Below are 25,734 nucleotides of genomic sequence, written 5' to 3'. Positions count from 1 at the left end.
TTAGGATCACTTTAACAAATGTGTGTCGTTTGTATATTATTTATGTGTCTTTTATTTATTTATTGCTTCTTGTAGGTCCTTTTGTTTTGCATCACAGCTGCGCTCTACATGTTCTTTTTCAGGTAGGTCCAGTTCATCTTTTGTTTTTTTTGTCTTGCTTTGTGGAATTCCGGCCTCGTCTAGGGAAACGGCGGAACCAATGTTTTCAATTAGTGCTATGTTATTCGGGAAATTGAAAGTAGATGCCCTTTGTAACGCAATGTTATTATTTGGTTCGCAAAGCAAATGCTGTAATAGTAAGGAGGAACCTTCCGCATTTAACAGCTGTAAAGGAAAGTGTGTACAGTTCCCCAGGCAGCATAAAAGCGGCCATTTTGTTAGTTAACCAGCATTCAAATAAACCTATCCATCTTGATGTTATAACTGGAGACAGGTTTTAGGGCGTCTGTGGCAATATTTAGATGTTGCTACGGGCAACCAAACAGATTCTATCTATTATTTTCTAGAATTTACTAAATAAATAAAAAGTAGATTCTGATTGGTTGCCAATAGCAACATCCCATCTGAAATAGAATGCCCGTCTTAGTAAATTTCACTCAAAGGGGTTAATTTAGCTTCTATAAATAAAAAGTAGGGATGTTGCTCCTAACAACCGATTAGATTCTGTATCATTTCTCTATTGCATCCTTAAAAAATTATAGATGCAATCTTATTGGTTGCTACGAGCAACATCACCACATTTCAGTTTTAGAAGCTTTAGTTAATTTACTATTAATTGACTGTAAATCGGATGCATCTCCAAAGCCCAAGTACTGGATCCAGTCAGTCAGAACCACAGCCCAGTGCTCATAATATAGCACGTATATTAATGAATGGGTCACCTGATTTACCCCCAAAAAACAACTGGGCAAAACCATGCTGTACTGCAGGTGGGGCAGATGTAACCAGTGCAGAGTTGGGTGCGGGGTGTTTATACTGAAATTTAAACAGCCGTGTAAAAATAAACTCCAGTGTTTGTGGGCTACATGCAAAAGCAGCTATTATTTACCTTGCACAGAAAAAAAATAATGCTCTCCCGTCCGCCCCACCTGCAACACAGCAAGGTGTAGCCCAATCGCTTGCTTTGGTTTACTTGCAAACATGAATCAGGCCGAGTTTAATAATACTTCTTCTTGAGTAGTACGAGATCACCACCAAAGTATTATCTTCCAAGAGCGACCAAGTTCTGATGCAGTTTTTTAAAAAGGGTAAAGAGTACAACCGCGACGACCTCAAGTACAAACCAATAGAAGAATTTTTACCCAGATCATAGGTAAAACGGAAGTCTCTTGAGAGAGCCCTTTTGATCCTGGCCGTAAGCCTGTTATTACCCACCAGAATAATAATCACAGTATATACTATACTGACTGTTACCCCCTTCACTGTTTGTTTAAATTCTCCGGAGATATTATCCCATCTGCATTTCTCTCATTCTTGGAATAGTCATCTGTGTTCCCCAAGTAATTTAAAATTCCTTAACCGCCGCAGCCGCTTCCAACTCTGCTATTCAAACTTAATTTGGTATTCGTGAACAACTATTTCCATAGATTACCCCCCCCCCCCCCCCCCCCCCCCATCACCAGCCTCCCACATGTACAGAGATATTACTGCTTTCCGGACAGCCAGGGTCAGTGTAATACATCATTGCTACTCAAGTATTTTACATTGCCCCTGGTTAGAACCCCATAATCTGATGCCATGAAACAGCCCACGGTTGCTATCAAGAGCCTCAAGTAGTAAATTGATGCAAAATATGAAAGAATTTACTGCCATCATATATTACAGGAATAGTAGGGAAGCATGTTTTTTTGATCTGGGCATTATACAGGGTAGGGTGACCAACTCATCCCTTTAATCCGGGACACACATTAATTACACAGGTTCTGTGGCAGTTTAAAACCAGGTGAAATGGAGTCTTGAGGTGTGGCAGTTTAAAACCAGGTGAAAGCCAGCCCCAGAACCTGTGTAATTAATATGTGTCCCGGATTAAAGGGATTAGTTGGTCACCCTAATACAGGAGTACACGGGGGGCGAGCTGGTTGGTCTAGCCTATAGCTTTATAAAGATAATTGCAGTGTCACACAGTATAATTCACAACTTTAGAGACCAAAAAATTAAAGAACACATTTATTTATTTATCGCCACTCGTGGAGGTAGATTTTCCTGCCTAAGGCCCAGCAGGTCCAAAGGGGCACGATAAAGATATCCCATTCCCACGGGAGCATTTGTGTGACATCACGACATCACATGGACCTGCTCACATTCCCAAAGTCCATTTGATGATGATAGGATAAAAAAATGTTTGGCCACACAACATGATCTCATCCACTGTTTTTTTTTTCTTATGCCTGTTCCGTATTTGTTTGTGTATTTGAATACTATTTGTACCTGAACAGTTGCTTTTAATTCTGAGTATTGGATGTGACAGAGCCAGCAGGAACATACCTGGCAGGGATATAGGCCAGCAGGGAGCGGTTGCATTGAATCCAGGCCAGGTACAGGTGTAGTCAAGTCTAAAGGCAGCCTGATTGCAGACACCTGTCAGTTATTTTTAAACTGCTTTCAGAGACGAGAGACAGAGCTCCTGATGCTGGAATCTCATCCGATGCATGATACTTGTCACATCGGCTATAAGGGGTGTTATTAATCCAGAACTCAAACATTAATAACAATCTGACCTCGCACCCTAGTATCAGAGCTGTAGAGATCCAAGGTCCGGACCATTGCCCTCCATGAGTTGACCTCTAATACCCCCTTTACACCAAAATCCTGGATCTGACTCGGTATTTGGAACATGGTTCCGAGCGAGGTCGGATCCGGGATTTTGGTCCGTTTACACCATGAGATGACATAATCTTCAAGCGCCAGAATCACCGGGCCCCGGACCGCCACGCTGGGGTCAAGCCCAGCACCAAGGTAAGGTGCTGGGCTGCCCCCAGCCTCCGTGCACCCCCCCAGCTCCCGTCTGTGAGGTGAATGGATGCCGCACACAGGCATCCATTCATCTCCTCCCTTCCTCTGCTGCTGTCTGCACAGTACAGCAAACAGCAACGCAGGCTGTGTTCCCCACCCCCCGCCCAATCTCCATGTGACCGTAGGACACGGCGGATTGAAGGTTGGGCTTTCCCCATTGCTGTAAATGGGTGCACGTGTTCTACCCTGGTCAGGACCTGGGTAGAAGTCCCATGTAAAGGGACACGGGTTAACCCCTTTTACACGACCGCTGACCCGGGTCCAGGAGGGAGAAACCCAGGTTTTTGCAGCAGTGTATACAAATACAGTGATGTGATGAATACAAATGTTTGCTTGGCAATTTTCACACCTATATTGACAAATTGACTTGGCACTCAAAGGGTTAATCTCCAGCTAATACATAAATAGATCTGCGACATCTTTAAATATATTTTGGGTTTTCTACCAGAAGGCAACATGAACGTTAATTTAATTCATTTCGAATCATCCGCCTTATCAATCAGGGTTCATTCACTACAACAAGCCCTACTCCACCTGCATACTGTACATACCTGCATGTGGGCCGACATGTTTGGCCGAGGTTTGGGAGTGCAATTAGTATCTGAGACCGGCCACATTATGATATGAGATCCTGGGGAACGTGAGACATCTGGGGAAGCTTAGCTTACGATTGCAGGATATAAGCAATTACTTAAAGCTGAACTACCTCCTAGGACAATATTTTCCTAAGGTTCCCTGTCCTCCCACACCACTCCGGCGGCTGTGTCAGGCCTACAATGTGCTGGAAAAGTCATTTGGAGAAACAATTTAAATTAGTGTCTGCTAGAAGGGGCCCAATCAGAAGCCTTATTAGTTTCTTGGTTGTGGTTAGTGATCGATCCTCCGACTCACTTTCCCAGGCCCCCTGTTCTCGGATAAGTCCCGGCAGAACAGCTGCACAAAGCCTGCTCCAACTGATAAGAGCGCGCACCCTAGAATGGTCTCAGGTTGTAGTGAGGTGGGAATTAGTGATGAGTATAATGTAACGGTCAATGTCGGCTATATTATATGGTAGCAATTTAAATTAATTCCGTTGAAAACAAGTGGGTATAATATGCTCAGGGCTGCTGGATATAAGTTGCTGGACTCTGGTTTGGTATAAAGGGAACGGATTGGTATAATATTCTGGGTATAATAGGTATTATATACTGGACACTGTATAATATATAGGAGACTGATAAGTATAATATGCTGGGCACTGAGAGTTATGATATGAGGGGCATGGATAGGTACACTATGCTGGCCACTGATAGGTATAATGTGCTGGTCACTGATAGGTACAATAGTACTGATAGTATAATACTGTATACTGGACAGGTGTAATATGCTTTACACAATGATAGCTATAATATTGGAGACACTGACAGGTATACTATGCTGGACACTGATAGCTATAATATGTTGCAGACTAAGAGGTATGTATACTGGACACTGATATGCTGGACACTGTTAGGTATGCTATGCTGGTTAATGACAGTATAATACCGTATACACTTTCAGGAATAATATGCTTTACACTGATAGGTGTATAAGGGACCCTTATCAGTGTAATATGTGTTATACTGGTATGCTATGCTGGTCACTTATTGGTATACTATGCTGGGCACTGATAGGTATGATATGATGGGCACTGATAGGTATGATATGTTGGGCAGTGATAGGTATGATATGTTGGGCAGTGATAGGTATGATATGTTGGGCACTGATAGGTATGATATGTTGGGCAGTGATAGGTATGATATGTTGGGCAGTGATAGGTATGATATGTTGGGCACTGATAGGTATGTTATGCTCAGCACTGATAGGTATGATATGATGGACACTGATAACTATAGTATGCTGGACAGTGATACGTATGTTATGCTCAGCACTAATAGGTATGATATGATGGACACTGATAACTATAGTATGCTGGGCAGTGATACGTATGTTATGCTCAGCACTGATACGTATGATATGTTGGGCACTGATAGGTATGATATGATGGGCACTGATATGTTGGGCACTGATAGGTACAGTATGATATGATAACAAAAGCACCGGTAACAAAAAAAAATGATATTATATGGAACTATTATATAACTGGACGGTTTAGGTTTCTTTACGGTTAGCGCAGTAAAGGTATGGAACTGGTGGTGTTGGCAGACACAATAAACACATTTACGCTGCGACAAGTATTTATTGGCTAACAACATTTATGGTTATAACCATCACAATACGGTTTTGTGGAGGGATTAGGGGGCACATTAACGTAAACAGAATCCTTAATCCTAAAGTAGAATACATTTTTTTTAAAAGTTGAACGCGATGGACGTACGTCTTTATTCAGCCTTACTTACTATGTTACAATGTATTATTGGGCACGTAAATATTCAGATTCCAATTTAGACCCCAAGATTGTAAGTTCTTGGGACCCCCCAACTATTCTCCTTTTCCAGGTCACCCAGCAGGAGCACAGGTGCACTTACTGACACATTTTATAAGACCCACAGGTGGAGCTAATTATTTCCCTTTTGAATCTCTGAGGAGACCTGACAAACATGAACTGTTTGGGGTCGTTAGGTCAGAGTTTGTGAACTTATGTTCTAGATCAGGGGTGGCCAAACCAGTCCTCCAGATCTACCAACGGTCCACGTTTTCCAGACCACCTAGCTGGTGCACAGGTGTAGATCTCGAGGACAGGCTTGGCCACCCCTGTTCTAGATCATGACTACATCCTCTCAGCGTGCTTTTTGAGTCTTGTTAGGAGGGATATCAGTAAAATGAACCAAGTTAACCTGCTCAGACCTATTGGAGGCATTTAAATTGCTCTTCAGCCCGGCTGCCACTAGATGGTGCCCAATAGATCATTTGAGTGGTTGCTCTGTTTGGGCACACATGCAGCCGGGTCGGACGCACTTCCGTTCCATCTGAAATGTGCAAAAACCCATTTGAGCGCCCTAACCAAGACTTTAGACTGGTGCGCACACCAGACATGTGCGCCCAACAGAGCAGGAAATTGAATAACTCACAAAACAGTTGAGTCACAAAAATGGTGGTAGAGGTTATACAAGGAAACGTTCAGGCCGGTGGGTACCGGAGTACACTCACACAGGACAAGAATGGCAAGTGACATCTGGTTCTACCTTTTCCAGCTCTCAGCGCAGGTTTGGTGCCACATGCCGGCCTCAGAGAGAGCAGCCAGGCAGGAAGGTGTTTACCTGCGAGGTGAGTCTGAGAGATGCTTTTAAAGTCTAAAATTTCAGGCGCCTCTCACACAAGCCGTCCCCGTAGGAAGGAAAGGCCAATCTCCTCCCTTTGTGTCGTTTCCTCCTGTCAATCACAAAGCCTCTTTGTCCCAACACGGCATTGATGTGCCTAGCCATTTATCATACCCCTGTCATCCTGAGAAGCAGAATAATAGCAGGGAAACGTTTCTTGTTCTCAGGCCTGAGAGTACGTAGCTGGTGGCATTGTGAGGTGGCTGTGTCTCCCAGCTGCCCTGGGAAGCGCTCTGCCTCCTCTCTCCATCAGTAACAATGCAGGGTATTACAGGCATCGCTCTGTATGCTGACATACTACGGCTGATATTACAGGTCAGACGCAGGGAAAGCAATTGAGCCTCACTCATTTGGTTTCTGCTATTGATCTCCAAACAAAAGGCAGGGGATGGCGGCGCAGAGTGTTTCCTGCACCGCGCCATGTCTGTGGGCCTGATTCAGAGATGTATGCTGGTCTGATCATTTACACAGTGTTACTGCGCCTGCTTCTTAGTGACGCTCGTGGACAGGATTAGGACACCGACTGATTGACAGATAGAGGGGACTAATTCAGACCTGCGAATACACAGGCTGGGCATGCTTACAGCCCATAGCACGCATGAGACGTCCTGCGATAAAATCCCGCTCCTATTTTTTTTATCGCTGGCCGTACGCAAGGTGATTGACAGGAAGCCAGTATTTGGGGTGGTAACCGGACGTATTCTGGGAGTGTCAGTGAAAACGCAGGCGTGCCCAGGCGTTTGGAGGGAGGGTGTAGGACGTCAGCCCCAGCGCCGATCAGCCTGTTTCTATCACAGTCACCGTGTAGGTCCTGGGCTATGCACAGACTGCACACAGTGGGGAATCATTATATGGTGAGGGGTGTGCCCAGGTGTGTGAGGGGAAATCATGTGACATCAGCTCCGCCCCCGATCGGCCTGTTTCTATCGCAGCCACCGAGTAAGTCCTGGGCTGCACACACTGGGGAATCATTATATGGTGAGGGGCGTGGCCAGGTGTGTGAGGGGAAGTCATGTGACATCAGCTCCGCTCCCGATCAGTCTGATTCTATCACAGCCGCTGAGTAAGTCCTGGACTACGCACAGACTGCACACACTGGGGAATCATTATATGGTGAGGGGCGTGCCCAGGTGTGTGAGGGGAAGTCATGTGACGTCAGCTCCGCCCCCGATCGGCCTGTTTCTATCGCAGCCACTGAGTAAGTCCTGGGCTGCACACACTGGGGAATCATTATATGGTGAGGGGCGTGGCCAGGTGTGTGAGGGGAAGTCATGTGACATCAGCTCCACTCCCGATCAGTCTGATTCTATCACAGCCGCTGAGTAAGTCCTGGACTACGCACAGACTGCACACACTGGGGAATCATTATATTGTGAGGGGCGTGCCCAGGTGTGTGAGGGGAAGTCATGTGACGTCAGCTCCGCCCCCGATCGGCCTGTTTCTATCGCAGCCACCGAGTAAGTCCTGGGCTGCACACACTGGGGAATCATTATATGGTGAGGGGCGTGGCCAGGTGTGTGAGGGGAAGTCATGTGACATCATCTCCGCTCCCGATCAGTCTGATTCTATCACAGCCGCTGAGTAAGTCCTGGACTACGCACAGACTGCACACACTGGGGAATCATTATATGGTGAGGGGCGTGCCCAGGTGTTTGAGGGGAAGTCATGTGACATCAGCTCCGCCCCCGATCAGTCTGATTCTATCACAGCCGCTGAGTAAGTCCTGGACTACGCACAGACTGCACACACTGGGGAATCATTATATTGTGAGGGGCGTGCCCAGGTGTGTGAGGGGAAGTCATGTGACGTCAGCTCCGCCCCCGATCGGCCTGTTTCTATCGCAGCCACCGAGTAAGTCCTGGGCTGCACACACTGGGGAATCATTATATGGTGAGGGGCGTGGCCAGGTGTGTGAGGGGAAGTCATGTGACATCATCTCCGCTCCCGATCAGTCTGATTCTATCACAGCCGCTGAGTAAGTCCTGGACTACGCACAGACTGCACACACTGGGGAATCATTATATGGTGAGGGGCGTGCCCAGGTGTTTGAGGGGAAGTCATGTGACATCAGCTCCGCCCCCGATCGGCCTGTTTCTATCGCAGCCACTGAGTAAGTCCTGGGCTACACACAGACTGCACACACTGGGGAATCATTATATGGTGAGGGCCGTGGCCAGGTGTGTGAGTGGAAGTCATGTGACATCAGCTCCGCCCCCGATCAGCCTGATTCTATCACAGCTGCTGAGTAAGTCCTGGGCTACACACAGACTGCACACACTGGGGAATCATTTTATGGTGAACGGTGTGCGGATGGAGTTGCAGCTCATCGCAGGCCTGCAGTATTTTTGCAATCCCTGCTAAGCAATTTGCAGGCTTGCATGGGGAAGGAGCTCACTCTGGCGGAGCGGAGTATACCTGATCTCAGGGCTTCAAAAATTGGCAGCCCAACACAGGTCTGAATTAGTCCCAGGGACTGTCTGTGGGTGTTAGTGACAGGCAGTTATAAGAATGGGGCTTGTTGTAACCACTGTGTAGGCATGTCAGTTCCCGTGATTGAATTTCTCCAGGCTTCATTGAGTTTGTGCTGGTGATTTCTAAATAGCTTTATTGACAGGAACATGTCTCCTGATGACAGTGGATGCCGCCATTTTATGGGCTGATCCAATATCATTAAAAAAGAGTTTTGTACCATTGCGCTAATATCTTTAGCAGCTCACACTGGAATCCAATATCGGTTAGAATGCTGCCTATTGCTTCACTATAAACTTTCCAGGTACATTTATAAAATGGAGCCAAGCCCACCCTGGCTCAGAGCGGGGGTCCCGGGACCTCACGAGATCCCGCCGTCGGATATCGTGAGATCCGGACCCTATATATATGCAGGTGGCCAGCACCATTTCTCACTCCAGTTTAGGAGAGGAGAGAGGAAGAGTGTGCTGTGCTGTTGTGTCCTGCGAAGTCCAGTGATACTGCTGTATAAATACAGTCCAGAGATACTGCTGCAGTTCCAGTCCAGTGGTACTGCCGTTAAAGTCCATTGGTACTGCCATAAAGTCCAGTCCAGTGATACTGCTGCATAAGTTCAGTCCAGTGATACTGCCATTAAAGTCCATTGGTACTGCAGTTAAAGTCCATTGATACTGGCGTTAAAGTCCAGTGGTACTGATGCATAAGTCCAGTGGTACTGCCATTAAAGTCCATTGATACTGGCGTTAAAGTCCAGTGGTACTGATGCATAAGTCAAGTCCAGTCCAGTGGTACTGCCATTAAAAGTCCAGTGATACTGCCATAGAAGTCCAATGGTACTGTCCAGTGGTACTGCCTTTAAAGTCCATTGGTACTGCAGTTAAAGTCCAATGATACTGCCCATAAAGTCCAGTGATACTGCTGCAGTTTCAGTCCAGTCCACTGATACTGCCATTAAAGTCCAGTGGTACTGCCGTTAAAGTCCAACGATACTGCCATTAAAGTCCAGTGAATCTGCTTTAGTTCCAGTCCAGTGATAGTGCTATATAAGTCCAGTCCAGTGATACTTCCATTAAAGTCCAGTGGTACTGCAGTCATAGGCCAGTGATAGTGCTATATAAGTCCAGTCCAATGATTCTGCTGCATGAGTCCAGTCCAGTGATAGTGCTATATAAGTCCAGTCCACTGATACTGCTGCATGAGTCCAGTCCAGTGATTTGGAGGATAAAAGAGTGAAAGAACAAGAACCACTTCCTCCTAGTGCTGAAGCTGCTGCCACTAGTCATGACATAGAACAGCGGTACTGCCGTTAAACTCCATTGGTGCTGCTGCACAAGTCCAGTCTATTGGTACTGCCATTAAAGTCCAGCGATACTGCTGCAGTTCCAGTCCAGTGATAGTGCTATATAAGTTTAGTCCAGACCAGTGATAGTGCTATATAAGTCCAGTCCACTGATACTGCTGCATAAGTCCAGCCGTCCAGTGATGCCCCACGAAAGATAATGGAGAACCACTTCCTCCTAGTGCTGAAGCTGCTGCCACTAGTCATGACATAGAACATGAAATGCCATCGACGTCCTCTGCCAAGGCCGATGCCCAATGTCATCGTAGAGGGCATGTGAAATCCAAAATGCCACAGTTCAACAACACGAAGGAAAAAATAAATGTAAATAGTTTCAGGAGAAACGTAACCTTGCCAATATGCCATTTATGACACGGAGTGCCAAGGAACGGCTAATACCCTGGCCTCTGTTTATGACTAGTGGTTTAGCTTCACACAATGATCTAAACCCTCCTACCCCCCCCCCCCCCCTCTTTTTTTTGCCATTATGTGCTCTTTGGGGCCTAGTTTTTCAAACTGCCATCCTGTCTGCAGCTGCAGTGCCACTCCTACTGTAGATGGGCCATGTGTTTGTGCCGCCCACTTGTGTTGCTTAGCATAGTCATCCAGCTATCCATCCAGATATCATTGTGCAAAACAAAAAATTCTGAGATTTTAGCAGTTTTGGTACTTGTTTCCTAGCACGGCCACAATCGTGAGTAATCGTGTCCCTTAATTAAGGGACACGATTACCCACGATGGACCCGATTTCTTTTGAAATCAGGTCCATTTTGCCGGCTAGGATAAAATATCGGGGGCATCGCGTCGGTCGGGACCATTAACATTGGTCCCGACGCGACCGACGCGATGCCCCCGATATTTCCATAGACTTCAATGTTAAAAAATATTTTAACATTGAAATCTTGTCGGGAAAGGTAAAATATCGGGGGCATCGCGTCGGTCGGGACCATTAACATTGGTCCCGACGCGATGCGACGCGATGCCCCCGATTTTTGCATAGGATTCAATGTTAAAAAATTTTTTAACATTGAAATGGTGTAAAAATGTCAAAAAATGTGAAATGGGTCCATATGACCCATTTCACATTATAGATGTCCCCGTCGTCGCCCCACGATAGACGCCAACCTGAAGCGTGGCGAGCGCAGCGAGCCCGCGAGGGGCGGCGGTACGCGTCCTCCGACCTTTTCATGCCCTACTATCCACTAGGGTGTGGAGTGAGAATAGAATAGTGTGGCGAGCGCAGCGAGCCACCGAGCCCGAAGCGTGGCGAGCGCAGCGAGCCCCGCGAGGGGACGCGGATACCTTCACAGTTATACGCGTCCCCTTGCGGGCTTCACAGGTGTCCGTGGCGACGCGGACACCTGTGAAGCCCGCGAAGGGACGCGTTTACCTGTGAAGGTATCCGCGTCCCCTCGCGGGGCTCGCTGCGCTCGCCACGCTTCGGGCTCGGTGGCTCGCTGCGCTCGCCACACTATTCTATTCTCACTCCACGCCCTAGTGGATAGTAGGGCATGAAAAGGTCGGAGGACGCGTACCGCCGCCCCTCGCGGGCTCGCTGCGCTCGCCACGCTTCAGGTTGGCGTCTATCGTGGCCTGGGGTTAACGCGCTTAAATTTGGGGGGGTTGGGAATTTTTTTCATTGAATCCAATGTAAAATTAGGTCCCAGGGACCCAATTTACATTGGATTCAATGAAAAAAATCGGGTGAAAAATCGGTCGGTCGCGTCGATCGCATCGCATGCGACCAAATCGCATGCGATGCGATCGACCCGATTTTTCCGACACGACCACCCCGATCTGAATCGGTGTGGCCGTGCTAGGAAACAAGTACCGCAGTTTTTTATGGTTTTTAAAAAGAAAATTCAGATCCCAAAAAAATGAAACATGAACAGGATTGTGGTTTGGAGAAGAGCCAGATCCAAAACATGGCCCGAGATACGGACCCAAAACACACACAATTCGAAACACGAATGTGTAAGAGGACATTCAAGGAGAGGGGTCAACTATTCTTGATGCCTCATACTGTACATCAATAATACGGGGTATGTTATAATAGATCAGGTCTGGCGACCTATGTGTTGCCAGCTGTTTTTAAACTACACATCCCAGCATGCCCTGCCACAGTTTTAGCCGTCCCTAAAAGCAATATTGTGGCAAGGCATGATGGGATGTGTACTTTCACAGCAGTTGGAGAGACGCAGGTTGGTTAGGCCTCAAATAGATCTAAACATATTAGATAGACAACCAAGAGGCTCAAAATTGAAACAGCGAAAAGGTTGACGGTGTCTAAGGTCAAAATGGTCGACACAAAAAGAAAATTTGGGGCCAAATTTTGTCCATGTCACAGTCCATGACCATGATTAGTAGACTCTCGCCGGCTTCCTTCGCTCCCCACACTTTGGACTCACCACAGGTTACTGTTTCCAGTCATAGTTCATATAGGTGGTAAATGAAGCAACGGTGTAAACAAAAAACATTAAAAAATCCCCAAAAAACTTGTCATGTTGATTTTTTTAACCTATCAACTATTTGTTGTCCTTTTGACCTTGTTGCATATTGACCATAAGTGTGTTGACATTTTAATTGTCTAATGTAGGGTACACACCAGAACGATTTGGCCCCAATCCACCCAATTTTGATACAATCTCAACCGATTGTATGTAAATTGGGCATGTTTTGGGCCAAATCCAATTCCGATCCGAATAGGATCTGTAAACGACCATTCAGTTTGTTACAGGTCGTGTTCGGATCGGATTAAGATGGTATACAGATCGTCTGCTCCAACAGATCGTGAGCCGATCGTACGATCGTCTTACGATCTGCTCATGATCTGCATCATTCTGGTGTGTACCCAGCATTACTAGAACACTGTCTATCCATACATCGGAGCCCAGATATACTAGGTTGGATATTGGTTCAAGCCACAAAATGGCTTCCCTTACTGTGAGCGTCACCTAGGCTGAGCTTCTTTACCGTTATATATCTTTTGTGTTTCACAAATTTTGGATATTTTATTTCATTTTATCCCCGTCTTTTTCCATCAGTTCTAAAAGCCAGACGTATCCCATATCGCTCCGCCATTGGGTTATGTGTGTGTTAACAGCTAAAACTATGATTTTTCCAAGCCTGTCATTATGGAGTGTGAGGAAAGGTGGGCGAGAGGTGCAGAACACAGCGTTTGTGTGAGACGTGGGCCCTGGCTGTATAATCCTATCATCTGGGGTTCCACAGTTGCTTCTTTGTGCTTGGAATGATTTAAGATGTTAAACAGACTCCTGAGAGCACCCTCACTAATTCTAGGGGATTTGTATGTTTCCATCTGGAGCCTACGGTTCCCCAAACTTCATCTAGTGACATGTTGCAGCGTACTGTACGTCCAATAATGCATTTATAGGATGGTAGATTCATAGAGCCAAGCAACACATACAGTTATTACAATAAACAAACCTTGCATATTTTGGTTTCTGAGTCTATAAGGCGTTTTACTTACGGCAAGTGTATGTATCTCCCATAGATGGCTCACTTCAGTACTGGGAGAGACCCTCTGCTCGTTCCGAGCTGGTTGTTGCTTCTGTTATTCTAAATTCAAGTGTGCAACATTTTAACACCCGAGGACCGGTTTGACTTGACCATAGTCAGGCAAAAGAGGGAATCATCCCCCACACCTCACATCGTAAAACCTGATTCTAAGGTGGTGGAGCGATGTTTTCCTTTGCACGAGCTTCTCAGTCATGATTTTGTTCGTACACAGTTGCAGCACATATGTAGGCAAATGGTAATAGTGGCATTCGCAGGCGGTAACTCAGTGATAACAGGAGAATGGCTAAAAGTTGGGGTGTCGAAGAGCGCAGTTACGTGCAGAGACGAGCATCCGTTCACATTTTGTGGGATATCATGTTCAGATGGAGAAGTACTGTATACAGGGTGGTCCATTTGTTTTGAAACACCCTTTTAAAAAGGAGATATTACTACAGTGTCTACACATTTAACATGGAGTGGGGAAAGTCGGACATCTGGGTGCAACTATAAGTTTAGTTTAAAGGTAATTTTTTAAGTGGGAAGCTCAGACTAATGCAGAATTTCATAAGAAAAACAATGGATTTCTTAGTTTTCGCGTATCTTTAATTATTCTTAAGTTTTGCTACACAATTTTTTTTAAAATTTATGGTACTTGTATACTATCACGGCTCCCATCGCATGCCATATGTAGTGGCATGCGATGCGATTTTTACGAGTTTTTTATGCATTTGTTGTAAAAATCGCATGCGATGGCATGCGATTTTTACAACAAATGCATAAAAAACTCGCGATGGCATGCGATTTGGATCACAAATGCATCCAAATGCATTTAAATTAGTAGCAAACATGTAAAATGCCCCCAAATGTCTTTTTTCACACTGTACCACCCCCACTATCAACGTCAACCCGAAGCGTAGCGAGCCCGCGAGGCGCGGCAGTACGCGTCCTACGACCTTTTCATACCCCCACTATCCACGTCGGCGTGGAGTTGAGAATAGAAAGTGTGGCGAGCCCCGCGAGGGGACGCGGACACCTGTGAAGCCCGCGAGGGGACGCGGATACCTGTGAAGGTATCCGCGTCCCCACGCGGGGCTCGCTGCGCTCGCCACGCTTCGGGCTCGGTGGCTCGCTGCGCTCGCCACACTTTCTATACTCAACTCCACGCCGACGTGGATAGTGGGGGTATGAAAAGGTCGTAGGACCCGTACCGCCGCCGCTCGCCACGCTTCGGGTTGGCGTTCATAGTGTGGGTGCTACAGTAACAAATGCCCTTTGGGGTGCATTTAACATGATTTTAACACATGTCAATCATTATTGTGAAAAATGGCATCGCATCTCATCGCATGCGATGCAATGCGATTTTTTCATATATGATGCACATCGTGGGAGCCGTGATACTACACAAGTACCAAATTTATTAACAGTTTCTTATATAGCGCACACATATTCCGCAGCGCTTTACTGAGAATATTTTAACACTCACATCTGTCCCTGCCCCAGTGGAGCTTAAAATCTATGTTCCCTACCACATATAAAGGCACATACATTCATTCTAGGGTTAATTTTGTTCAGAGCCAATTATCCTACCAGTATATTTTTGGGTCCTTGTGTAGTTTTGTGGTGCCACCTTACACTACGCTGTCAGCGTAGGCCAACGGCAGCCTAGCTTAGTCAGCATAAGGTCCCTGCGGCAGCCCTGCGTAGTGTCCACATCAGGCAGCGTAGTCACCGTACTGTCCCGCGAGCTGCAGCTCTGTCCGTGGCAAGCCTAGTGCACGCCTCTCACACAGCGCCATTAACCGCCATATCCCCTGCACTGGCGGGTGCTGGCGGAGAGGTGCTTCATCTGCCTCAGACGCACAAGCATCTCATACGCAGGTGCGTCTCAATAAATTGTGTGTCAGGGTTCGCAACCCTGCCGTGTCTGCTTCAGGGACGGTCAGGGTTAGGGGTTCGGAAGCATGTGCGTCTCATGCACAAAGGGGGGAGGGTGTGCGGGGGCAAGTGCGTCTCATGCACAATAAAGGAGGCATTTGCCAGTGCTCCATGTTACATCCTGGCAAATGCCTCCATTTCAAACCCCCACTATCCACGTCAGCCCGAAGCGTGGCAAGCACACGCGGTACATGTCCTCCCGACCTGTTCATATCTCCACTATCCACGACGGCATGGAATTGATTTTCTAAAGTGTGGAGAGCCCAAAGCGTGGCAAGCGGATGTGGAAAATGTGCCCAAAGTGTGGCGAGCGGGCACTTTGGGCCCGTTTTCTGCTGCCCCTCGCGGGGCTTGCTGCGCTCACCACGATTCGGGCCCAGTGGCGAGCACAAAGTCAACTCCACGCCAACGTGTATAATCGGGGTATGAACAGGTCGGGAGGATGCGTACCTGCGTGCGCTCGCCACGTTTCCGGCTCACGTGGATAGTGGGGGTGTTTCAGGAACACATTCACACCTATCATGTCAGGCAGGTTAAAAATGGTCAATGGTTCCCACACAATGTAATAAGCGCTGACACAATGCTGACTGACTACGCTAACTGTGTAACGCTGACTGATTACGCTAACTGTGTAAGCTCTGGTTAGGCGCGAACATACACACAGTCACAGGCACAAGCTGACTACGCTGGCTGCGGGAACACGATGCTGATGCTGACAGGGACACTACGCTGACTACGTCAGTGGCGCCGTGAAACTACACAAGTACCTCTTTTTGGAATGTGGGAGGAAACTGGAGTAAACCCATGCAAGCACGGGGAGAAAATACAAACTCCGCAGTTAGGGGCATGGTGGGAATCTAACCCATGTCCTCAGCGCTGTGAGGCAGTAATGCTAACCATTACACTGTCCATGCTGTCCATGGCAGCATATTACAATTGAAGGGGCTTTGAACCTTGGCCTCCGTAATTGCAGATGATACCAAATTTAATGCTGGGCTACAAGTAACATCTGCAATTTTTATCTTCTGGGGGTACTAGGAGTCGATGGCCCACTCGTGTCTCATTGCTGACCCCATGGCCAAGTCTCTACCCGTCACCTGGGGTTTGAAACACCACCACTGGATGCAATATGACTGGACATCTGTAGCCTGGTCCAACGAGTAGAGGTCCCAACCAATTTGGGCAGGTGGACTATTACATATGCAGTGAACCCCCATGAAGCTATGAGCCACCGCCGCCCTGGACTGCACCTTGTTGTGGTAACAAAATACAGTCCATGATTGATGACGATGTGGGGTGTTTTCAACTGGCACACATTAGGTCCCCTGATACATCTTCAGTTATTGCTGATCGGTGGATGCTACTTAACATGCCTGCAGATCATTCAATCGTGTCATGCCTTCAGCGCCACTCCACCAGGTCTGTAGCCACCAGATTATGGTTGGAGGATCATTCCTGTGAATTAGCTCTGGATTTAATTCCAAGAGAACACATGTGGTTTGCAGTTCATTGATACATTTGGTATCCCAGCGGTGGGGATGCTGACGGTCACAAGACCAACCCTGGCGTCCCTATACGGAGAATCCCAAAAGGGTTTCGTAAGTGACCTATCTCCCCCCTACCCCCCAAACCTTCTGTGTTTGCAGCCTAACCCTCCCCACATAGCCTAACCCTATCCCTCTCAGCTAGTGCTTAACCTTAACCCCTGTACACCGCCGCCTAAACATTTTCCCAACAGCCTAACTCTACCCCTTCCCGTTAGTGCCTAACCCCCATTTCCTGCTTCCTAAATCTTTCGGGGTGCCGGCTGTCAGGATTACAGCGTTGGCATCCTCAAACATGTCAAAGTTCCAATGCTGGTGTTCTTACGGAAGTCGGGATTCCGGGCACCTGGACATGTATAAGCTAATAAACTGAAGCCATCTTGAGGGAAAACATTTTAAAGCTAATCCAATTAGGATAGCCGCCGATTAAATATGTGGGTTTTACCCATGAAACCAGATCTAGTCCCCTGGCAAACAAACCCTACGGCTGATTGGATTCCCACCGCAATGTAAAATATCTGCTGTTTATATCCTGATTTAGAGCGGAGACTCATCGATTAACTTCTCAATTCACCGGGAACTAGAGATACTGCTGAGCGAGGCCTCCAGTTCTTAGTTCATTTATAATACGCTTTCCCAAGCTTATTAATTCAGTCCACAAAATGGCTGCCTCAGGCCACAGGTACTCTGTCAATTAATCTGAGAAGGGTTTCCGTACAACGGGAGAAAGCTGAGCGAGTGTAAGATGGATGTTTCTGTCAGATCTACACTGTGTGCTCATGAATAAGATCGTACGAGGGAAGTGAGGAGGAGAATACATAGCTCTCAGGTCTGTTCGGCGCGGCCTCGGAACCTGATCCGTAGTGTCAGCCGCTATGCTCCTGACAGTGACGGATTGTGACGGCTGTTACTGAGCAGTAAATCAAGAGTCATTTTCCTTATGTTACATATGAAATTACATTTCACATGTTTCACATTTTTCTCACAAAGCCCTGAAATCTGTTGGCCTTACGTGCCCTTACTCACTCATAGATATTAGGAGCTGGGCTTTTTTCTAAGCACGGCTCGGTTGGGGAGTAATCTAAAAAAAAAAAAAATTCCAAAAAGTTTCAGTGGAAATTTCAGTTCAGTTTCAGTTTTTAAAGTACTAACCGGCCCGGCGAGCTTTTCAGATCTCGGTGTAGACGGGGTGCCAGAGCAAAATGAACGATATTAGGAAGAATCTGATTTTCTCTGGAGGTTTAATTATTATTTTATTTTTTTTAAAGCGTGATTTCTATAGTGAACCGAAATCGGCCCCTGCCCCGATGGTCAGGGTTTGTGCATGCACATTTTTGCGCATGTGCAAACCCCAACTGCGAACGACCTTGGCAATTCACACTGTCGCCAGACCATTTGCAATGGGGTGGGATGGGGGTGGTTGCGGCGCTGGCACATGGGAACGCTCAACGTTTCATACGCGTCCCCATGAAAACGCTAGGCTTTCCATGCAAATGCGGGTGGCACGTGCAAATATAAGTCAGTCTCCACTGACTCCATATATTCAGGCCCATGAGAAGTCATTCGATGGTCGCCGACCAATCAATGATTTCTCCTGCTGCCTGCACATGCGAGGGGATGAGTTTTCATAAGGGATATGGCGGCGGGGCGGTGCGGTGCTTGCGGTTTTGCGGTGAGGCGGCATCATAAGGACTGCAATCTTCGCAGCTTACAGAATAAACCCGAATCAGGCCCATTGTCTCTTACGCAGTTGAATAGGATAAACCCAGGTGCGCATGAGATCTTACGGTGCGCAGGAGATCCTACCGAACGGCACATGGCCATTAATTGAGTTCCTCCCTTCGCGATAGACAAGAATAGAATAACTGTTTAAAAAAAAGTATTTGTAGTCATTTTATTATCAGGGTTTAAATTTCTAGACCTATGGGTCATTTGTTATGTGTGTGTTTTAGGATCACCCTGCCCTTATGCTGAAGACGCCACAAGTGCTGGACTCCGCAGAGTTCCGTACGTTGTAGGCCTGATGTGGAGTTGGGCATATCTTGGCATTCTTTGCTCCAATGACACGAGCACGATATGAAGTATCGTAGGTATCTGGAGATGTCTCCGTCTCTGCAGGGATAGCATATGTGCCTGAAATGGTCGTCCGCTTATATCTGCACCTGCCCTATTCTAGATACAAAAGATATGCCTCCTAACTTGCATATGGCTGCTCACATACTTATCTGACAGGTAGATTTATGAAGAAGCGCTGTGGGGCATATGCGTTATCCCCGCACGCTAAAGCAGGGGATAACGCTTCACTTAATTTATGACACCCGCGATGTGGGTGTGTAACGCTCGGCGCTATGGGGGAGGAGGGGTAACGTATATACTTTAGGGGGACGTGGGCGCCTGCCTCATACCTTATTTATCAACATCCTTTGTGGCCACGCGCTGCTGCTTTTAGCTCTTGTACATAGCGCCGGATTTTTCTGGCGCTGTGTAGTAGTTTAAACGGAGGGTTTTTTTTTTTTGTTCATTAAAAAAACTTTATTGGTCCTCTGCCCGGCTGACAGAGGTTTCTCTCCCCGGCGCCTGCTGGTCCCCGCCGTGCGACGGATGTATCTGCGCATGCGCCGGGTACACATTGCCTGACAATGTAACCGGCGCATGCGCAGTACTCGGGAGAGGGGGGAGCGCACAAACGTTATGGGAGGAAGCGTATCCCCGGCAGGAGGGGATAGCGCACTCCCATAACGTACAGTCCAGCATTGATAGATTAGGGCGATAGACAGGTTCTCTTCACCACGATAAAGTGGTGAAGCGAACCTGCGCCCTTAAGGAACCTTAGGGCAATATTAATAAATCTACCCCTGAATGAGACATGTTTTCACAACTCCAACTCTACGCTGTGCAGAGGCGTGCTTTCATGTCTACAATATATCCTAGCTGCTGACTTTGTACGGCTTCTCTCCAGATCCCTATGGGAAAGGACCCAACAGCACTACAGTGGGGCGGCGCATTTCGCAACTGACGCGTTTCACAAAACAAGAGGATGAAATGCTTTCTATTGATGAAGTTTACCAAGCATTCAATGAATGTGTTCAACAAGTTCTCGAAACGGCCGTTAAGATTTTAAACTTTTATAAATACATTGTCAAACAGCAATATAGCTTGTGGGGTAGTGTCCCTTTAATACTGTGCTTTTCGTGTAACACAGAAAGTTCATAGATATAGGATTTTGGTGTGGAATGCTAGATCTGGTGTTTTCTGCGCTCTGGGGAGTTACTGCAGCATATGTTTCTGTTACGTTATATGGTTACGGCATGCATTTATAAACCAGGTGGGAGCTGACAGACGCGAGTGATATATCGCTATAGTTTCTTTCACTGCCATTTACCAATCGCCTTTAAAATCTTTGATAAACATATCCGTGGCCAGTGCAAACACAGTGTCAGTGTCAGGCATCTGCCTGAAAATCTGTTTACATATTTCTTATGACAAAAGCAAGGCTTGTGTGCACAGCAGGAGCGGACAGGAGCATCCGTCACTAGGCTTCTGCAGATCTATGAATGGATTGTTACTAGACATTAGGCCTCGTTCACACATATAATATCAAGTAGATAAAACACATCAAAGCTAACTTGCGAGTTAGATGCTGTTTATTGGAGCATTTTAAAGCTTTTTCTAATACTATTTAAAAACACATGTGAAACGGTTCCCATCATATCAAGCATGATATGGTACGTGACAGCAAAGTTCTCCCCTGCGCTAGTAACATGATACCGATTTGTTGCTTGTGTTGGAGATCAATCATGCAAGCAACTGCGGAGTCTTCCTATCTGGGAGAGTTCCCGATGGCAATGTGCAACTGACCTCTGTCGACCGGTGAGGCAGCTAGGCTCTCGTCAATAAGCCCTGCCTTCTAGCGGCATAGTCCCATAAATTACGGATCTGTAATGAAGGGGCAAAGATCATGTGTTTTTCTGAGAATCGTCTCATTGCGCCACCGTCAAGTTTTCTGGGAAGTCTCGAGAGGGAGACTTACTCTTCCGGGAGCCCATGGAACGCTTCAGAAATTCTGGTCTCTTCCAGACTTTGCCGAGAGATGAAAAGCATTTATTCTAGATTGGCATAAAATTGGTCCAAGCACAGTTCTTTTCAGTAGTCCAAAAAGGGTCATCACACCGGCAATGAGATGGCCTAAACCTTGGAGTAAGATAAAGTGCCAACCAATCAGATTCTAGACTATACGTTTTCAAACACATTGTGCTAATGGCGGTTAGAGTGATTGGGTACACTTTATCTCTCTTCAAGGTATGAAACATCTGCCCCAGTGCTGATGCTTCGATGGAGTCTAGAGTTCTACCTCTCCAGTTATTCACCACATTTAAAGACCCTTCTGCTTTAGAGCTCGTTGCTTTCATTTAATTGAAGATATAACAATACTTGGGTTGAGGGTACGTAGACTTCTGTGCCATTGTAGGACAAATAAGACACTTGGACACTTCTCTCACAACTCTCCACACACAATTCTACGTTCATGCCAAATTACACCCATACTAAGAATAATTGCTTCAGAAACCAAGGAAACATTAAAACATTAATGTAGGGTACACACCAGAACGATTTGGCCTCAAAACACCCAATTTAGATACAATCTCGACCAAATATGTATGTAAATCAGGCATGTTTTTGGCCATTTCAGATCCGATTCCGATCCGTAGCGCAGTCCCGCGGGTCGTTTGGTAGGATTTGAAAACAATACCTTCTACTGGGTACCAATCGGGATCGGATCGGGAGCAGATTGTATGCAGATCGTGTGCTTCAACAGATCGCTAGACGATCGTACGATCGTCTTACGATCTGCTCCCATTCTCAATCGTTCTGATGTGTACCATGCATAACAAGGCCGGCTGTGAAAGTCAACCAAGTGGTCCATAATCGATTCATCATAGACTGAGGGACTTAATGAAAGTTAGAAATCCTACGTACTAAATTTTAATACCAACTACAGCTACAAATCCGTATTATTGGTTGAATCCATCTGGGATTTCTATTGGATTCTAATATCCTACTATTTCATTGGATGAAATGGCAGAGGTCCATCTTTATTGAATCTCTGCTCTAGGAGGCCATTCTCTTATTGGCCAGATCTTGGCAGGGGTCTAGCCAGTGGTTGAGTTAGACCTAACTTGACCGCGAGAAATTCATTTATGTTTAGGCTTCCCAATGTTGGGACGGCCGACGGGGTTCTCGTGCCGTGCACATGATTTTCTGCAAGCGCTCCACTCACCACAGTGGGGGGTCGAGAGGCAATCCCCCCTCCATATAACTTTCATTTCATTAAGCTTGTCTTGGTTTCTATCACTTTCTCAAATATATCTCCAACATTCTTTACATTACCCAGTAAGTGAAAAGGATATTGGGGAAAACAGCGGGCTATTTCGTCGTAACTTTCCATTGGCATAAAGCATAGGCCCCTTCATGCAGGGGGATTACAATTTCTTCTATTATGAAATACAAGAACATAAAATAAATATTTTAAAACACTTTGGTCCAAGATTTTTTTTCTTTTTTTAAATGTTTTCCAAAGCAATCTAAGGAGAAATCAGCCCAGTGATCTCATTCCACTTTTAATCTCATGTATGTTTTTGATCCCCAAGTAAGAAAAAGCAGACGTTCCATGTAGATGGAATTATGGGCTGTAATAATGTTATAGCTGTGTGGGTACAGCTGGTGGAGACCGGCTCCCAGCAAGAAGCATAAACATTGGCAGGGTCTGTTCTTTAATGGAAAACTGGTTACGATCCGCACAATCCTGACACTTAAATCCTTTAACCGCTACAGGGCTGGAGGGATTTTGCCGCTATAAGCAGATGTCACTGTTTGGGAACTGGTCCCTTTAAGTGATCGAAGACGCAAAATTGAAGAGTAAACGGGTATGGTTCATTGGATAGACACCAGTTAGGTCATGGGTCTTCAAACTGTGGCCCTCCAGGTGTTGTGAAACTACAAATCCCAGCATGCCTTGCCACAGTTTTGCTATAAGGGAGTGTTAAAACTGTGGCAAGGCATGCTGGGATTTGCAGTTTCATAACATCTGGAGGGCCACAGTTTGAAGACCCATGAGTTAGGTCAACATGACTGAAGGTTGATATGCAGGAAGGTGGACATGGGTTAGGTCAACAGGGTCATAAGGTCGACAGTAAAAAGGTCGACATGGGGTTTTATGTTATTTTTTTTACCGGGATGTCGACACTGTCGACATGGACGCTGAAACGTAACACTGTGTCCCCTCGCATGGCTTGCTGCGCTCGACATGCTTCAGGCACGGGGCCTCGTACCTTCACCTACGCTCGGAACACTATTTTATTCTCCCACCACGCGCTAGTGGACGGTAGGCATAAAATGCCGCCTGTCAGCACATGTCGGCTCAGAAAAAAAGTGAAAAACCCCATGTCGACCTTCCTGCATGTAGACATTCAGTCATAGCGACCTAGGGTTGTCGGCCTAATGCTTGTAGACCTAGTGACCGTATCCCGAGCAAACATGACAATGGAGAACCTTTGGAGCTCCAGTTGTTTTTGAACTCCACATCCCAGCATGCCCTGCAATAGTTTTAGCACGGTTATTTTTTTTTTTGGCAGGTGAAAAATAAATCGCTGACAGTGCTGGCTATGGGGGCTAATTGGATTGCACTTTGGGATCAATGATCCCTGGCTAACTGAATTCTCTCCTAGCCCAAAATATGAAAATAAAAGATATTTTATCCTTAGTTGATTTCTTAGTTATTTTATAGCCTGTGAGAAATGGGAAAATCAGCATATAACGGCATAACCAACCCGGTTTTGCTGTGTAAATGATTGCTGCTTTACAAATCCACCCAGATTCACTCAAAATCCAGCACTTCCTGCATCTTGCGGGCTGTTACGTTTAGGCCCTTATTCTGGTTCACTCGCAAAGGCAAATTTCTTCTGAAATGGACAAAACCATGTAAACTCCAGGTGGGGCAGATGTGCAGAGAGAGTTAGATTTGGGTGGGGATTGTACTTCCAAACTGATATCTATATTGCAGTGTAAAAATAAAGCAGCCAATATTTACTCTGCACAGAAACAAAAAACACTCAACCAAATCTAAATCTCTCTTCACATATTACATCATAGTTGCCGACTTTTTAGCTGCCCTCTCTGGGAGAGGGCAGCCAGCTCAGTAAAGCAGGGGGGCGGGGCCACCCCCGGGAGGGGAAAAGGGGTTGTTCAGGGCGGAGCAACATGGCTGGCTGCCCTATTAGGGAAGTGTCATAGTGATCTAATAATTTTAGCTGTATTTCAGGCATTGTACGGCGGGGGCGGGGCTAAAAAGCAGCGATTGCGTCATTTAACCCGGGGACGCCCCGCCGGGTGGGGGTGTCTGCTGGTGATGGAGGGCAATGTGGGAGGGTTGCCCCCCTTTCCGGGGAGCAGGGAGGGGGACCCAATTTCCTGGACCCTCTCGGCCATTCCAGGAGGGTAGGCAACCCTGTTACATCTGCTCACCTTGCAGTGCACATGGTTTTGTCCATTTGAGAAGGAATTTGCCTTTGCGAGTGAATCAGAATAAGGACCTTATGCTGTGTACATAGATCGCATAGGGTTTTTACCTTGCGCTCCCAGGACAGCACAAATAGAAAATCAGATAGAGTAGCAATGACTATATAGTGGAAAGGCAGATAGCATGAATTGTATGTAAATAGCACATGAGTTAGCAAGTGGAATAGCAAAGGAATCTCACCATGTGTACACACCATTAGTCCGTTGTGTCCTTTAGAGGTTCTGATAAAAATGATGGATATTGCAAAAATAGCCGACCCCCCCAACCAGATGTTCTGAGGGTTTAAACTAGTACTCTATAAAGTATTTATCGTAACCCAAGAAATGCGTATTAAATATCCTATTTGTCTACTCCTGAATTCCTGTCCTCTCCTCCCGCTCTCAGACCCTGTTCCACATCGCCAGTGACGGTGCTCAGTGTACATTGCACTGTAAGGACGTTGGCGTGTGCGGCAGGAATGATCTCTTTTTTTAAAACATTTTATTTACTTTAAGTTTATTTTTTGTTGCCATTAGTAACATTTTCATTTGACGAAAGTGTTGCTTGAGCTACGGAACGCCGCTGACGCAGAGCGCGTCTGTTGTAATAGCCGTACTTTTATTTCTTTTGTTATTATCGTTACTGTAAACCACCTACATAAATAGACGGTAATAAATAACAGCGTTGGCTGAGTTTGTCTTTCACCTGGTCTTTGTGCTGCGTTGACACATGGTGGAACACAGTTCCTCACACCTCCCGTGCATTCCAGCAGCGTATACGCAGCATCAGGCCCCGCCTCAGGATGTTCCTATGGCGCAGACCGCTTTGTTGTGTTTGCTCGCTATGTAAAGAGAACGTCTTTTTTCCAAATCGCGGCAGGTCCATTGTCAATAATTGTCATTCTTTGTGCTCTGTGATGGTACCTTGAAGTGTTTTGCTTGGCTGTGTTGACACAAGCTTAATCCGGCTAGCGTGTGAATTATACGCTGCCTGCCCCGACAGGAATTCACAACATACCTCGTCTGCGAGACTGAGGACTAAATGGTCCGATTCAGACCCTTT

The 25,734-nt window shown here is 46.4% G+C and overlaps 1 protein-coding gene across 1 annotated transcript in view; it reads left to right on the top strand.

The window, feature by feature from the left end:
- The window catches only part of TMEM135 (transmembrane protein 135), a 250,577-nt gene that overhangs the window by 179,775 nt on the left and 45,068 nt on the right, over nucleotides 1–25,734 (top strand). Inside the window, exon 6 of the mRNA XM_083170175.1 lies at nucleotides 76–122. Within this exon, the coding sequence (XP_083026301.1) occupies nucleotides 76–122 (47 nt within the window). The remainder of the gene's footprint in view (nucleotides 1–75; nucleotides 123–25,734) is intronic.

This window comes from Crinia signifera, chromosome 2 (assembly GCF_055691185.1).
Source record: "Crinia signifera chromosome 2, ASM5569118v1, whole genome shotgun sequence".
NCBI lineage: Eukaryota > Metazoa > Chordata > Amphibia > Anura > Myobatrachidae > Crinia > Crinia signifera.
This window is presented reverse-complemented; position numbering and strand designations above follow the sequence as displayed.